The sequence below is a fragment of the Terrapene carolina genome, unplaced genomic scaffold, assembly GCF_002925995.2.
Source record: "Terrapene carolina triunguis isolate 2854851 unplaced genomic scaffold, T_m_triunguis-2.0 Scaffold58, whole genome shotgun sequence".
In the NCBI taxonomy this organism is placed as follows: Eukaryota; Metazoa; Chordata; order Testudines; family Emydidae; genus Terrapene; species Terrapene triunguis.
In genome coordinates, this window is record NW_020664409.1 from 31,710,503 (window position 1) to 31,728,383 (window position 17,881).

The 17,881-nt window shown below is 42.4% G+C and overlaps 1 protein-coding gene across 4 annotated transcripts in view; it reads left to right on the forward strand.

Moving 5' to 3' along the window:
• The window catches only part of DLGAP1 (DLG associated protein 1), a 208,058-nt gene that overhangs the window by 151,715 nt on the left and 38,462 nt on the right, over positions 1-17,881 (forward strand). For 2 of the 4 annotated variants that reach the window (XM_026647331.1, XM_024212136.1), the window contains exon 6: positions 9,640-9,652. The exons of the other annotated variants lie outside the window; for them this stretch is intronic. In XM_026647331.1, the coding sequence (XP_026503116.1) occupies positions 9,640-9,652 (13 nt within the window). The remainder of the gene's footprint in view (positions 1-9,639; positions 9,653-17,881) is intronic. 4 annotated transcript variants of the gene reach the window in all.

Here is a 17,881-nt window from a genome sequence, read left to right on the forward strand (position 1 = left end):
TACCTTACTTCGAACTTACCGCGGTTCAGACGCGGTCCACACGCGGCAGGCAGGCTCCCCGTCGACTCCGCGGTACTCCTCTCGTTGAGCTGGAGTACCGCAGTCGACGGCGAGCACTTCCTGGTTCGATTTATCGCGTCCAGACCAGACGCGATAAATCGAACCCGGAACTTCGATCCCCAGCCGCCGAACTAGCGCGGTAGTGTAGACCTGGCCTTAGTGTTATATCGGGTTGCATTATATCGGGGTAGAGGTGTATATATTGTGTGGATGTGGTCCACATAACACACAGAGACCTGCATATGCGGCTCACAATCTTAAATAGGATGAGAACCACCCCGTCCTCCCTTCAGTTCCTCTTTACAATCCCTGGTCAGTGGCGGCCAAGTGCTGTCAGTTGTTCCTCTGTGAACATGCAATTAGTGATTTTGGCTAGCTAGTGGTACTCATTTTTGGGTCCTCAAACTCCTTTTTCTTTCTTTCTTTCTTTCTTTCTTTCTTTCTTTCTTCCACAGTTGGTCAATCAGTGGACTCTGGGCAGCATAGGTCCCCTGGCTTCAAACCTTGCTCTGCATGTTACAAGCCAGTGTCAGTGAGTGACCCTCATTCTTGCTGTCTGAAATGCTTGGATGAGGATCACATCAGGGCCAGGTGTCCAGTTTGCCAAGGCTTCAAGTCAGCACCTAAGAAGCTAAGAGAAGAATGCCTCAGGTATATTCTGATTGAAGCCACGCTTTGCCTGGCATTGGTCAGTTAGAAAGGAGTTTCTCCCCATCCAGGAGTGCTCTCCCAGCCTTACAAAAAGGCAGAGAAAGGTGATCCCCTTCATCAAGGCACTCCTCAGAAAGACATAAGCACTCAGAGCCCTCTCAGTCTCCGAAGCCAAAGAAAGGGACGGCTTCCACTTCAGGACTGAAGTAGAGTGCTCCTTGTCTCACTGCCCACAGTACCACTTTGGTTTAATCATAGCAGAGCCATTGAATCCAGTTACAAAGCCAGAACTGTCGAGGCCAGCTGCTGCTTTAGAGCAGGCATTAGACCATCACTCTCAATCACAGTGGGGCAAAGGCCTGTCTTGGTATTGACCACCCTGGAGGCCTGTGCAGCTGCAAAAGATCTCTTCAGCCCTTTGGTATGGCCCTCGCCAGTTATTCAGACTGATAACATCTTGCCAAGGTTGTTGCATGGGTGCATTAGGTTGCTTTTTCTGTTCGTGTCCATTATGGCACCAGTGGCTTCTGGTCTGGTACATCCATCCATCATAAAGCTGGCTCTGAGACCAATGGCAACCACTCTGTCTCAGGGCATGGTACCATAGCCAGGAAGCCCCCGATGTAGCCGCCAGTACCACAGAATAGTCATAGATCTTAGTCCCGATCTCCGATTACGCTGTCCGGTACCGTGCCTCCCTGCCTGGTGGAGTACTCAGACTCTTCAGAGTATGAAGTGGACTACTAAGTCTCCCACTACCGGGAATCCAGGGCATCCTCCAGGGATCGTTACTGCTTTCATAGGCGTCATCCTGGCAAGAACAGATCAAGAGATTGGTGGGCCTGGTGCAGGCACAATTGTCCCTACCCTGCCAGCCCCACCATTGGCCCTACTGGGTTCTATTCTCGATACTTCCTAATAGCCAATGCAAAAGGAAGTCTAAAGCCAATTCTGGACATTTGGAACTGAAATAACTACATCAGTTCTGCATGATCGCCTTCACAACTATTATCCCTTTATTAGATTCAGGAGATTGGTATACTGCCCTGGACTTGAAGGTTGCATATTTCCACATAGCTATTGCCCCTATCACAGAAAATTTCATAATAGAAGGGAACCACTTCCAGTTTACAGTTCTACCCTTTGGCCTATTGTCTGTACCAAGGGTTTTCACAAAATGCATGGCGGTGGTAGCTGCCTTCCTCCACTGCTGGAATGGCCAGGTATACCTTTACCTAGATGATTGGCTGCTGCGGGGCCATTGCCGTCAGCAGATGGAAGAAATTATTCATCAAACTTTCCCCGTTTTCATGCCTAGGCCTGACAGTGAACAAAGAGAAACAGATCCTAGTACTCCTCCAGAGAATAGAATTTATCACTTGTCCCACATTCAATCCTAGTTAGGGCCTTTCTGCTGCTACCAAGATTCCTAACTATATGAGACCTCTGCATGTCCCTCAAGAACCATCGCTAAAGAATTACTTCAGGCTCCTGGGGCATATGGTAGCATGTACTTGACCCCACATCCAGGCTGCATCTCAGAGCATTACAGACATGGCTCAAATCAGTGTACCACCCTCAAATATATCATCTGGAAAGACTAGTATGTATCCCTGGGAAAGTCTTATCCTCCCAGGATTGGTGGATGAGCCAAGACAACGTCTGCAAGGGAGTTCCTTCCTCCCCACCTCTTCCTTCCATGAATTTAGTCATGGACACCTCAGCTGTGGGGTGGGGAGTGCATCTGGGAGACTTGCAGCTCAAGGCTTGTGATCCAGTCAAGAGACAGGACTACACACAAACATTCTAGAGCTAGGGGCAGTCTCCAGAGTGTGTCACCATTTCCTGCCCCACATACATGACAGACTTGTCCAAATACTTACTGACGCAGGAGAGCACTGTTCTACATCAACCGGGGGGGGGGGGCAGAGAGGCGGGTCAAACAGCCGGTACCAGGTGGCAGTCAGGCTGTGGAGCTTCTGTATACTAAATTCATTGATACTCAGCATCACACCTGCTGAGGGTTCAGAATGGCTTAGCAGACAGGCTAAGCAGATCCTTCGCCTTGGATCTTGAGTGGTCCCTCAGCATGACTGTTCTGAGATCAGTGTCCACTCTTGGACTTATTCACATCCCATCAGAATAGGAAATGCTCCCAGTTCTGTTCAAGGGCGGGTCACAGCCCAGGTTTCATCTCAGACGCGTTTCTTTTTTCTTGGGACAAGGACCTGTTCTATAACTACCCCTAGGACTGCTGATTTCCCAAGTCATCCTCAACCTGAAGCAGGCAGGACCGAAACAATATGATACTCACTGTGCCAACATGGGCGAGATAATTCCAGTATTTGGACCTCTGCAAACTATCAGTCAAGGAACCTTTCCCCTAGCTCCAGTCAAGCACCTGATATCACAAGATCACAGGTAGGTGTTGCACCAGAATCCTCAGGCATTACACCTCATGGCCCAGTTCCTGATTACACCCTGAGGAAGCACATTATTCAAAAGTGGTCCAGAATGCCATGCTTAATAGTGGGAAACTTTCTACAGGGGCTTTATCCCTTTAGAGGAAGCGGTTCTCTAACTCAGCAACTAACTGCAGTGTGTCCCCTACACAGACTGTGATTCAAAAGATGTTGCACTAATTGTTAACCTAAATGAGTCAGGTTTGGTTGTGAGCTCCATCAAAGTGCACCTGGCTGCAGTCTCAGAATTCCACCTCTGTATCACAGGGAGGATTGTTTTCTCTAATCCAGTGACTACCAGGTTCTTAAAAGCTGTAGATAGATTGTTCACACCTTCTCTAGGGACCCTACTCCACAATCGGATTTGAACTTAACCGTTAGCCTCCTGCTCATGGTTATATTTTCCGGGAAGGGGGCCTTTTTAGTAGCCACCATGTCCATGAGGAGAGTAGGAGAGCTGCATGCCTAGTTAACATGCTCTTTTCTCCAAGGAACAGCTTAGGCCACATCCTAAATTTCTTTCAAAAGTAATATCTGACTTTAATCTCAGCCACTCTATTTATTTACAGGTTTGCTTTCCAAAGCAAAAGTCCCAGACTCTGCATGTTCGCTGAGCCCAGACATTTTATCTAGACAGAGCAAAGCCCCCTTCATGTATCATCCCATCTGTTCATCTCCTACCCATAACAAATGAGGGGGCATCCTGTGACGGCACAGCGCCTGTACAAATGGATCACCAGCTGTATCGCCATGTGTTATAATGCCAAGGATGTTACTCCTCCAGAAAAATTGTCAACCAGAGCTCACTCAGCATCCATGACATTTATGAGTAAGGTCCTGATTTGCAGAGCAGCAATGTAGTCCACAGTCCATACTGTTGCTAGACTTTATGCACTTACTCACACATCAAGGGAAGAAGCTAATGTAGGGAAAGCAGTTCTCCAGTTCCTCTTCCAGTGAGACTCCCAGACCCACTTTCACTGGAAACTGCTTGTGAATCACCTAATTTAATGGACATATGCAGTCACTCAAAGAAGAAAAAGCACTCATCTTTCTTAATTGTTGTTCTTTGAGATATGTTGCATACATCCATTACACGATCCGCCCTACTTTCCCCAAAGCACCAGAGTCTTTCATCTAAGGATCTAGTATGAAGGAACTGTGAAGGGGTGGGGGGCTCCCTACCCTTTATACCCTCATCTTGGATCACAAGGAGCAGCAGGGCGCAGACATGCCACCCATATGATACCATTAGGCAAAACTCCCTGGCATCAGCGCATGAAACATACATACACATCTAGTATAATGGGCACGTGCATCACATCTGGAAGAACAATGGTTACAAACAGGGTCAGCTAAGTTCAAACTCTATAAAACAAGAGGGGGAAAGGTTTTGTCCTACAATGCTTTTATATTTTAGCCTGGCTCTGTAATTCAGGGTTTTTTAAAAAAAAAATTATTCAGAAATGGGAAAAATAGAAAGGAAATGTTTAAAACAATCTTGTCCTTTTGAGATGATGCTTTTGATGAACAGGTCAAATCAGCAGGTTCCCAATCTCAGAGAAAGCAGCTGCAATGACCTAGTTGGTTGCTAATACACTGCACATTCGTATCATGTATAGAAAAGTCAACTAAATGGGATAAAGTGGGATATAGTCAGGAAAAATGCTCTTCTAAAAATATTCACTTCTGTTGTATTAGTAAATTTCACTTCTCAAATTAAATGAATTTCACTCCTGAAATTCACTACATTAATTAAACACCAATGTTATACACAGAAAGATTCCATTACTGTGACAAATTACCTTTGAATTGTATGACTATCTAATTGTTTTATGTTGGGGTTTTTTAATAATTCTGTTCCCGGATAATTCTAGGATGGGGCTGATTACAAAACAAAGGTAGCAGCAGGAAGTAGGGTTGGTGATTCACTAAGTTACAGTCTTCCCTCTGCATCAATAAAGCTTATCTGCATTTGGAAATTTACTGAAATAGCTATAGAATAAGTGGCTGTGTGAACACTTATTCCAGAATAAGAGTACCTTTTCCAATTTAGCTTAATCCACATTGAAAGTGATAATTATTCTGGAATAACTATTTAAGTAAATTTCCAACTGTAGACAAGCCCTAATGAACCAGTGCCTCAGTGTGGTGCTCAAACATGACTGCATTTGAGCAGTGGGTAACACTAATGTGATTTATGTGGTGTGTATATCCTTTCAGATCCTTTATGATAAAAGGTGCTAGACAAATGTAAATTATATGATGATTATTACTAACCTGAGCTGGGTGAATTATTCATTGTGACTAACATTCATTGCAAATTTATCCCTTTTCCCTGATTGCAGATGCTTCATTGATTTTACAAATCTATTTGTTGTTCATAATTAGCAGTTTATACAAACAAATTTTAGTCTATGGATTATTCATGAACTGTTCACTATTTGTCCTTTGTGTTCTGTGATTGGTCATCTAACAATGGTAATGTTTCCTCTCCATGATTGGATGAGAATAACAAATAGTGAATAAACTCATGCCAGGGTTGGCATGCATATAGGTGTGAATATGAAGAACAGCCATTCCCAAAACATTAATGCAAACAAAAATTCAAGTCACACAAATATTTGCAAGTGGCAAACAACAAAAGGTGTGAGCATGGTCAAATAGGACAGCTGTTTCAATTCTGAATCAATGTTGGCTAGCACTGTTTTGTAGTATTCTGCCAGCTCCGTCAATATTCTGACTGTAATCTCTGTTTTATAATTTCTGTAGGAAAGTAAAAAGAAATGTTGAATTATGTGATTAGTTATGGCTAACAGATTTGGGCACAGGATCCAAACTTGTAGAGATGCTTTCTCTTTTAAAACCCACGTGTTCTAACTTCCTCAGCCAGTGTCAAAAGTTGTCTTCTGGGGCAGCACTGGCCAGTGAAGTCCCAGAAATATTGACTGCAGAAGAGACACCAGACCTAGAGAAAGAATACATTTGTGTAGGTAGTGGGATCTGTTAGGAGTGGGATTCAGGAAGAGGAAGCAAAGAGTCAGCACTGAAAGTTGTGCGTAGAGAAAGGAAAAATGGGAGAAAGAAAAGGTGTTTTATTTGAAAATCTGAGTCCGTCTTCCTCTCACCTCAGTTTGAGGTTTAGGAGAATGTGTTACAAGCATTTATGGGATTCTATGACTGTGTGGGACTAATTTTGCAGGAGTTTGCAAAGATTTTATGTGAGTTTGTGATCTCCAAAAGCGTTTCCATAGATTAAAAATGGTCTAAATAGTTCAAATTGTCAACATTCAATGTATTTTTATTGGGGGGGGGGGAGGCTGTATCTTTTAACTAATGGCCCAGCCTTAACTTTCAGTTCTGCAAGCACAAAAATGTATCTTTAGGTTCCTATATTTGTGTAAATTTCAGAAATCCTAAAACTGTTGTGTTGGGTGGGGGTGAATGAGGGGCAGTGTTCATCAAGGCTGAGACCTAAATAAAAATTCCTAAATCTTTGCTTTAGACAAGTTGCAGTTAAATCTTGGGGATGAGTTGGGACGGGGTGGGGAGGGAGCATGGAGAGAGAGAAATATATAATCAAATCAGCAACAGTCTCTCTACTATAATGGTGCTACTTTCTAATGCTGGGAACTATGGTAAGTATACCTTGGGTTTTGCCACTAGAATGACATGCGATACATTCAAACTTCAGGGCAGCATGATCATCATCTTGGCAAAATTTAAAATTCCTTCGTTGTGAAATTGAAATTATTTTTAAAAAATTATGAAGGTAGATAAAGTGTAGCTGGCAGCCCATTATCACAGGCAGCTGATGCTGAGTATGTAGCCTGCATAGAAGTTACAAGATTTTGTGTCTGAAGTCTCTTACATGCAGTGGATTAGAATTTCCACAGGGACCCCAGTCCCTCCCCCTCCCCATTGCATAACCCATTTTACATGCATTTCTTCAGGGATATTGTGGGGGTTAGGAAAAAAGGAAAATGTCTTTCACTCAGCTCTTGTTGAGGCTGGTTTTACCCTTTCTCTTTCAATGTATCCCAGGACCCCAATCCTTCTTTGTCTTTTACTTTTTGAAACAACAGGGAGTGGCTACCTCCCTTGTGTTAGCCCAGGATTCCAGACAATAGGTGATTTCTGAGCTGTGAGTTATTGAAATGGTCTTATCTGTTTCCTGGGGTGATAGTAAATGAGATGTCAATATAACGTCTTTTGTGCTGATGACATTCAATCTGATGACTAGGAATTTTTCACACTGGGCTAGTATTTCAAACTGATGTGTTGGCATATTAACTAGGACTCTTACCAAATTTGTTGTATGTAAAAATAAAATGAGATCACTCATAGTGACTTCAACTATCCTACTTAACGAGGTGGTAACTAATTAATGTACATTTAGAATGTGAAGATCATCACGGCCTTTTTTAGATATTCAGATGCATACATTTTCAGTTGCTTGTTCTTGTCTCTGTGGAATAAACATATCACACAGAGTGCTCCAATGCAGACCTGGTCAGAAAGACAATTCTGTTTTCCCAGTTCTGGACAAAGTTAATTTTCCTCAGTCTTGATAAAAGTTTGCTGTTTTTCTCAAAATCAAACCAATGAAAACAGATATATTTTCTTGCCTTATGCTTCTTTTCTAGTTTTCCTCCTCTTTGTAAATGACTACATTTAACTGTGATCTGACCAACTACTCCCTTGGCTGATAAAGGAACTGCCCCAGACAGGTGACTGAGGATGGCAAACTGTGCTTTTAACGGATTCATTGATAAGGTTATCGGTAACTGCAAAGAGACTGAACCTTTGAGCTGTGTCAGATTTCTCCCAGTCTCTGGTGCCAATGTCTGGTTCCTCCCTCCTCCCGCCAAAAACCACTTAGTTCACTTCCAATTTGTCGTCTTCTCTTTCTTTTCCCTTCTGCAGGTAGGGTGACCAGATGTCCCGATTTTATAGGGACAGTCCCGATTTTTGGGTCTTTTTCTTATATAGGCTTCTATTACCCCCCACCCCCTGTCCCGATTTTTCACACTTGCTGTCTGGTCGCCCTATCTGCAGGCAGACTTCACATTTCATTTTCTCCTGGGACAAATGAACACACAAAATGCTTGGTTTAGACATTCCTGATCACTGTATGGAGCACCCCAAAAATGACAGACATACCGAACAACATGAAACAAGTCAATACTTCTCTGTTTGAATGAACACTATTACACAATACACGTGATAGTTGCTTTCCAAAATGCTGCTTGCTATATTTTGTTTTTATTATCATTCCTATAATTCTAAGAAAAATAAACAGAGCATATTTACTTGACCCAACCCATACTAAACTTACAATAAAATACATAGAAATGGATCCTCATTTGGTATAAATCAGCTTCAGTGGAACTATGTTGATTTGCACCGGGTTAGGACCTATCTGAACTACAGTTATCAACTGTTTTCTTCTTAATTTATGTTAGCTTTATTTTCTTGTCTTTGGCATTTGGAGAATTTTCTTCCAGAATATTTCTGATTAGAAAATGACAGTCCTTCCTCATCCTGGCATCTAGGTAACTCTTTTTTAAATGATGACCAACCTATTAATAAATTCTTCCATATGAAGCATTATAAAATAAAATGCCCAAACCAAACAGAAATGGAGATCCTCACACATGCTACTCAACTCACTAAGGGCTTGATCCTCCAAGGTGCTGAGCACCGTAGCTCTGATCCAGCAAAGCACTTAAGCATATGCTTAACTTGAAGCATGTGGATTACTCATATGCTTAAAGTTAAGCAGGTGCTTAAGTGCTTTGCTGGATCAGGGCCAAAGTGCTCAGCACTGTGAAGAAGCCCTAGGAAAACTCTCTTTCAACATAATCAAGTAGTTTGCTTAAGAATAATATAGGCAGCTACTTAAAATATTAAATTGCATCTTACATACTTTATGCTAAATAACTTGTTTATTAAGTTTATCTCAAAAAAACAACAACGAGGAGTCCTTGTGGCACCTTAGAGACTAACAAATTTATTTGGGCAGAAGCTTTCGTGGGCTAAAACCCACTTCATCAGATGCATGGAGTGGAAAATACTGTAGGCAGGTATAAATACACAGAACATGAAAAGATGGGAGATGCCTTACCGAGTGGGGGGTCAGACCTAAGGAAGCCAATTCAATTAGGGTGGATGTGGCCCTTTTCCAACAGTTAACAAGAAGGGGTGAATATCAACAGAGGGAAAATAACTTTTGTAGTGCTAACGAGGCCAATTCAATCATGGTAGATGTGGCCCATTCTAAACGGTTGACAAGAAGGTGTGAGTATCAACAGAGGGAAAAAAATTTTTGTAGTGACCCAGCCACTCCCAGTCTTTATTCAAGCCTAATTTGATGGTGTCAAGTTTGCAAATGAATTCCAGTTCTGCAGTTTCTCGTTGAAGTCTGTTTTTCAAGGTTTTTTGTTGAAGAATGGCCACTTCTAAGTCTGTTATTGAGTGTCCAGGGAGATTGAAGTGCTCTCCTACTGGTTTTTGAATGTTATAATTCTTGATGTCTGATTTGTGTCCATTTATTTGTTTGCGTAGAGACTGTTCAGTTTGTCCAATGTACATGGCAGAGGGGCATTGCTGGCACATGATGGCATATATCTGAACAACCTCAATGTTTATGGAACAATAAACACTCCTAGGTTCACTGCATGTATCTAATATAAATATATCTATCACATGTAGTATAACTTCTCTAAGATGAGGTTCTACTCTGAAAAGCAAATTTATAAAAATGGCCTCATTTTTATTGTGTTTCAGAGATTTCTGGATCAAATGCGTTCAATTTACAGGTAAAAAATATGCCAGTTCTGCAAACTCAGCCTGGAATCTAAAAGTCAAGCTGGATTCTTTCCATTTCATGCATTGTCATCAGTAATAAAATCTGTTAGTCTGTAAGGTGCCACTGGACTCCTTGTTGTTTTTATCAGTAATAAAACTTCATTTACACCTGTACAGACTTCAGTGGGGTAGCACAGGTATAATTTATTAGAATTTAGGACTTGTCAACACACAAAAGTTGTACCAATGTAGCTAAGTCCATTTAGAAACCAATACACTGAGTTCAGTTGGGGTAAATTTCTTGTGTGGACACTTTTTATTTCAGCCCTATTTTGATTTAGTTTAATTTTTAATAGCCTAATCCAGAATAAAATTATCCATGCAAGAAATTGGTGCTCAAACAATGGATAGACCATCCCCTTGAAAACAATTCTGTTCATGATGCACATAATAAAATAGCATCATGCTCATTCCATCATAATTGAATTGGCTCTGCAGAGCTAATGGGAGTAAAAAACAGTAAAAATTTATGTTTTGTTGCTAACGTCAGCAGTAATTACTCTGAATGCACAAACGGAGCTGATCTGTTGAGGAGGAGGAGGAAGGAGCAGTTGTTACATTTGCAATCAGCGAAGGATCATGCTTTAAAGCAGCGGTTACCAACCGGTAGATTGCGATCGACTGGTCGATCCTGGAGCCTCTGACAGTCGATCGCGATCTCCGGCCGCTAAAAGTCCGACAGCGCAGCAGTGCTAAGGCAGGCTCCCTGTCTCCCCTGGCCTGGTGCCGCTCCCGGTAGCGGCCGGCATGTTCCTGCGGCTGCATGGTCTCGGGGGGGGGGGGGGAGGTGCAGGGGAGCTCCGCATGTTGTTCCTGTCTGCAGGCACCGCCCCCACAACTCCCATTGGCCATGAATGGGGAACTGCCGCCAATGGGAGCTGCAGGGGCGGTGCCTTGAGCCACACTGCCCACCCCCCAGGGGCCGCAGCAACGTGCTGACCGTTTCCAGGAGTGATGCGGGGTGAGGGCAGGCAGGGAGCCTTCCTTAGCTCAGCTTCACTGCTGTCTAGGAGCCTGAGGTAAGCGCTGTCAAGCGGGAGCCTGCATCCCAACCACCTGCCTCAGCCCTGAGCCCCCTCCCAGAGCCAACACCCCAAACACCCTCCTGTACCCCGAGCCTCCTCCTGCACCCTAACCCCCGGCCTGGAGGCCCTTCCTGCACCCAAACTCCCTCCCAGAGCTTGCACCCCTCACCCCTTCCTGCACCCCAACCCCCTGCCCCAGGCTCAGCCCGGAGTCCCCTCCCACACTCCAAACTCCTCAGCCCCAGCCCAGAGCCGGCACCCCAAACGACTTCCCCAGCCCGGTGAAAGTGAGTGAGGGTGGAGGAGAGCGAGTGATGGAGGGAGGGGGCTGGAGTGAGTGGGGCAGGGCCTCGGGGAAGGAGCAGGATAGATTCTGGATTGCATTTAAATTCCAAAAGTGATCTTGTGCGTAAAAAGGTTGGAGGCCACTGCTTTAAAGTGTCAATAGTCCAGTTAAAGATGGTTGCTGTGCAGTGGTTAAAGCAGTCCATGCTTGCAGTGATGTAGTTAAAACACAGATGGACAGATGTGTTAATAGCCAACCTGATTATCTGTGAGTAATTTGATCATCTGGTATCTAATTGGCTAAATCAAGTAATCTAGTACCTGAAAGACACATGAATTCTTGTGATTGTATGCAAAGACATTACCTATAGATTTTTCAGCAGTTCTCAAACATTTGTACTGTTGACTGACCCCTTTCACGCTGCAAGCCTTTGAGTACGTCTCTTCCCCTTCCCCCCCCCCCAAATTAAATCACATTTTATTAAAACACTATTATAAATGCTGGAAGCTAAGTGGGGTTTGGAGGTGGAGGTTGAGAGCTCGCAAGCCCCACGTAATAACCTCACGACCCCCTGAGGGGTCATGACCCCCAGTTTGAGAACCCCATTCTAGTCTGACCTCCTGTATAAATAACATAGGCCATAGAATAGTAACTTCTGCATCGAGGCCAATTACTGCTGGTAGAGCTAGCTATTTCTAAAACGACTGGCTGAAATTGCTGCTTTGATTGTTTCATCAGCGTTCATCAGGTAGAGAGGAAATAACAGAAGAGCAGCAAGAACAAAAAATTGCTCCTTAATTGAACTGTGAAGGAGGTCGTGACCTGCAGTGCTTTCTTTTATGAGAAGTTTAGTAAACTATGAACCTGATTCTGAGCTCACTTACAGGTCTATTACCCAGTTTCACTGAACTTAGTTCTGATTTACATTGGCTATCAGTATGTTGACCGTGGCACCTTATACATTTTAAGTATTCTTTCCAGTTGTGTGTAAATGGGGGCATGGGTGAAAATGGCTAATGCCATAATCTTTTCTTGCACATATTCAGTAAAAAAAATTTTAAATGGCACCTAAGTTGCACCTGCAAAAAATATAGATGTATGCAATAAAGTTACTGCACTTAGAATCTGCATTGGCATGCTCAGAATGGGTACTGTGGCATTGTGTGTACTAGATTTCAAAAGTGCTCAGCAACTACAGTTGGGGTGAGATTATCAACAGGGTTCTGCTGACATTTAGGCATCTAAAGAAGGGTTAATTTCAAGTGCGCAGCACCCAAATATCTCCCATTGTGACACACTCGGCCAGATTTTCAAAAAAGTGTAACACTCAACGTGCTAGCTCACCATCAGAGCTCAGCTCTTATTTAGGCATCAATATAAGCGACCAGATTTTCAAAACCAGTTTGGATGCTGAGCTGTTTTGAAAATCTGGCCCCAATTGTGGGTGCTGAGCACTTGAAAAAAAGTCCAGCCCCAGGGTTGTCACCTCCAGCATGCAGAAAAACCAGCTGCTGGTCACCCCCACCAACAAACAGAGTCCTGGTGTCAACTATGGCTAATTTCCCCCCAAGAGTCCCTGTCTCCCCTCCCGTTCCTTATCCCTGCCTGCTGGTGAGCCTCGAGTCCATCCTACTTCCCAGCCCGCAGTGCTGAGGAGCTGTAACGGTTTCAGCTGGTTGAGGACCTGGCCCAGACAGGGAGACCCAGGTGCTGTCCATGTTCCTACCATGTGACGTGCGTAGCAGCTACAAGCCTGCTGTGTGGACGCACAGCTTACAAGGAACATTGGTCCAAAGTGGGGGAAAGGGGGTCATTAAAGCTTTTCACCAGAAAGTGGCAAAGCAGAACAAAAACTGGTAATCTTATCCAAAAGCTGAGTTATTTTGAAAGTGGGCCCTGGGTGTATACATATGCAGGTTTTTCACACTCAAATACCTGTTTGTGCATACTTTGAAAATTTTGCCCATTTCAATTTATGGACAATATTACCTGATAGAAAGTGCTGGGAACTCTTTGGTGTTTATGTGCATTGTAGTAAAACCTAACATAAATAGAATACCAGTGTCCAATAAAGTGTTTTGCTGGAGATATGCAAGTCCTAGAAGATGTACAGGAAAAGGACCTGATCTCTCTAAAAAGCAGGTTATTACATTCATCAACGACAGTGTTAACTGCCATTTTTAATATAGTTTCGTCTCTTCATCCTAAAAGCTTTTTTTATAGAACAAATTTATGGTATTCAAAAAAGTTTTTCAATTTCTTACTGTAATGTTTGTGACAACATTTAAGTTCTGTAGGATAATATACTTTTCAAGGACCCTTTTTCATCTAATATTTCATATATTGCTCTTGTCTTCTTCAAATAAGTCAAGGGGGTTTGAGGAGGTATTTAAGTTCAGAAAGAATTAAGAAAGTTCACTGGACTAAGCTATAGCTCAAACAGTGTTTCCCTGATTAGCTCAGTTTAACACTGTAAAGATGAAAAGAGAGGGTAAATAATTTACAGACTGACTAAATAGGACAGTAATGCTGGATTCCACACACACCACCCCCTGTTGCAGCCTTGTGTAATGATTTCATACCTTTTGTCAACTAATAGAAGTAATAGTCTTCTGTTTTTTCTTCCCTTCCCAACACACCCTGATTTCACTGAGCATAGGGGTTTGTTTTGTATTGAGAATAACCTGCCACAGTGGTTTTAAACCAGTTTCCCTTTGAAAGAATCTGTCTGGAAGAGTGCCACATTATTGTTTTATCGTGGTTCTCTGGTTCTGCTGTTCTGGGCTTCTTTTGTTCCAGGTGGTTTGCCAGTCGCCAAAGGTTACTGATAAGTCATCAGCCTGAATGAATTCCCATTCAGTTGTCCATTGATGTATGTAGGTTACTGGCTGATTTGATGTTATCCATAGAGTCCTTGTGAAAAGTAAAAACTCTCTCTCTCTAAATAGTTCAATATTACTTAGACAATTACTGGATGGCACTGGTCAAAGCAGAGGTAGGTGCCATTCATGTCCTTTGTTACTTCACTAGACAGTATGTTAAAGCAAATGCGCTCATTTTTCATTCACTGAGATCAATTCTAGATTTGACCATGCACAGTATACAGATCTGTTTTATCTCTGTCCTTCAGATAAGAGAAAATCAAAGTCGTAACTACTTGAAACCATTGAAGATTACATTGCATTTTTTTCTTGAGTAAGGTGTTATACTCTGTTCTAGCCGAGTTGTAATTTAGATAATTACATTCAGTCTACATAAAACTCCCCCTGCAGTTTCAGTTGTGTATGGGTTTCTTTACTTCTACAGCTGTTGTGTAATGTCTGCTGTGTACTGTTAACCTTCTGCTCTGTTCCAGCACAAGGGGGCTAAATTTCAGTAACAAGTGAATGATTTCTGTGAGCCAACTGTGTGCATATAATTCCTTATATGTAATTATTAGATGGTAGCAATATCCATGTAATAAATTGCACATAGACTCCTTTCATGGCCTCACCTACACTCCGCACACTAATTTATCTCCACAGGGACAGTGATTAAATTTCTGAACATCACAGCAGCTTCAAACAGCTAAGGGAAAAAAAGAGAGAAAAAACGTGCCAGAGAAATATTTTAATCTTTTCTGCTCAGTATAGTTTGAGTTGCAGGTTAGCCATATTCAGCCCAAGTTTCTGGTCTCATTTCTTGCTTCCCTGCAGAGCTAGAAATTGCTGCTGTATGGTACCAGCTTTTCATTAGGAGAAACAGCACTTGCTTTTAAGCATTGAAGAACCTGAGATACTGGACCTTAATACTGTGACTTATTATGTATACTACAGCTATTTTAGATAATCTGTATAGCTTTCTATAATTTGCTAATTTCAAATTTTGTCTGTTTCCAAATCCTGTAGAGGGTTAGGTCATGATAATTAAGGCACTAGGCTTTACAATGCATGGATATGGAAAAAATGTGACATACCCAGAATACATGATGGCTTTAGTGGCTCTCATTTGGGATGATACCTATAACTGACACTGATATTATGCTGACAGGCAGTTTAGAATTTCTTATGGAAGGCTTTATTTCAATTTTGTTTTTAATTACAAAGCTTTGCTGCCTCAGCAGCCATCTGCCATCCAGAAATAAGTAAGTTTTTTTTATTAAGAAAGCATAAACATTGAATGTGTACTAACAAAAGTATATAAAATATGGGCCCAAACCAAAATTCCAGTTCCAAGCACTCCCCCGCACTTGGATGGAACAGGGTAGAGTGTGGGTAGGAGGGAAGGAGGTTGACATCTTAGTTGTAATCCAAATTTCATGTCTGGGTCCTGTCTCTGTAACAGGCCAAATCAAAACCCTAAACCTGAACACCCCGGAATTTGGGGAGTTTTCGAATCTGAATTACAACTCTCAGGCTGGTTATTTAGTTTGTAAGATCTTTACCAATGGGTCCCTGTCTACCCACAAGCAGTACAGCATCTGAGTGGGATATATGGGCACTGCTGTAATACAGTACAGATATTTAACAATAGTTACATGAGAAAAGTGGCCACCATCTATAGGGTGTGTGGCCAAGTAACAATGTTTGCTTTATAGTTTAATAATTTGTGTTATATAAGTACTGATTAACCCTTTTACTGCACCCTGTAAATTGTGGACTTAATTGCTTTTTTCCCCCCATGAGACAGTGACTATTAGTTACTTAACTTTATATCTGCATTCTCTTATTCTTCCTTTTGCTAACCATGCTTATGTGAAAATGTCAAATTAGACAGGGAATTGCATGGCTTACATATCTTCTCATTTGCCTGGCCAAAATACTGTCTGAAACTGATCCCATTGCACAGCTCGATCTGTCTGCCTGCGGGTTTTATAGAGCACCCGTCACTGGTTTATACAGCAAGCCTGTGATTGCATGCTCGTGTTTGTTCCCTAGCATTCATCTCCCTAGTGAACTTGTTTAAACAACAGAAGTGCTCTTACAATGAAAAGTTTGAATTCAAGTCTTGATATTAAGCAAGCCTGGGGTTTTTTTTTAAACCATTGGACTTCCTTCTGGTTGACACTCCTTGTTGCAAATTCCTGTCCTGTGAGTTAGCACTTCGGAAACATTAGCTAGTAGAAGAAACACACTCACTTTTTTCCACCTTGGCGAAAACTGTCCCACCAGGTATTTGGGATCAAAATATCACAAGTAGATGTGCCACAAAAATAGGAAAAGAGCAAAACTAATTATTAGGACTTTTTTCGTTAGTCCGTTAATACAAATGGGAATGATGGGCCTGATCCAAACCTCACTGAAGTCAGTAGGAATCTTTGCACTGACTTCACTGGTTGGATCAGGTCCTACATATGCCCTGGAGGGAAAGAATAGACTCTTTTGCAGACTCTGGGCCCTATACAATAATATGAAAAACAGCTTTGTATCTAGAAAACCATAGTAATGCTCTGGGTTTGAGTGAAGGATTTCTTTGTCACTCATCCACCAGTGTGCAACCTTCTCCCTCAAAGCCCACCTTCCTAGTGGTCTTTTTTGGCAGAGAAGAGCAGAGTGGGATTCTCTTTGGCCCCCACTGACACAGCTCCTGGCATGGCCAGGAGAGTACCATGATGCTCTCCTGCACTGACTGAACACTCAGCCCCAATTAGGCTGGGCAGAGACTGCCAGGTTTTTTAGTATTTTTAAACCCCTTTTTAATATTCAAATGTGGTAGCAAACGTAAAAGCCAAATGCCTTTTTAGACCCTACCGGTTGCCATATCACAAGTTGCCAGGTTCTTGAAAGTGATTGGGAAGAACAATGAGGAACAAAGTCCATTTGCTTGTTATGTTGCAGACTTTTGAAGGGCTCAGTCAGCTCTGACATTTAGAGAGCAGCTGCTACATGTTGCAGGTTTAGCATTGTTTTGTTGTAGTTTCAGCAAAGGAGTGGCAGCAGCTTACCTCATTTCCAGTAATGAAGTGCCTGGGGCTTTTTTATGACTAGCACTCTGCCTGGGTTTGCTCAGTATGTGCCATGTGACTCCAGGAAACTAAGACTATGTATTGACTTGTTAAAACAACTTTGTCTTTTTCTTCTTCTGTTTCTTTTTACAATTTCAGCATATGACTTCTCGATTCTTTGCTCCTCTCCAGAACAATGCTGTGTTTAACTAGATGCAGGCATGTTTCCTCACAGTGTGAACTGTTTTCCCCATTGGATGCATTGAGCAGTGGAATAAAATACTTCTAAACCAGATGCTTACCTGCTATCAGGAAGTGTCCAGATTGCTGGTAGATACCACCCTATAGTAGATATTGGCTTCTTTTTTAGGGTGAGGTGACCAGTGACGAGGCAGCTAGTGTTATTACTGCTTCCCTTCTATTTTGGAGGATCTTACCCCATTTGAGACCTCTCCTCAAGGTTTTTCATGGTTTCCCCATCTGTTAAATAGGGGAAATTACATGTACCTTTCTGGGGTGTTATGAGAATTAATTATTTAATGGACCAAATTCACTCCTGTCATAACTATGAAGGGAAGGGTAACAGCTCTCTGTGTACAGAGAC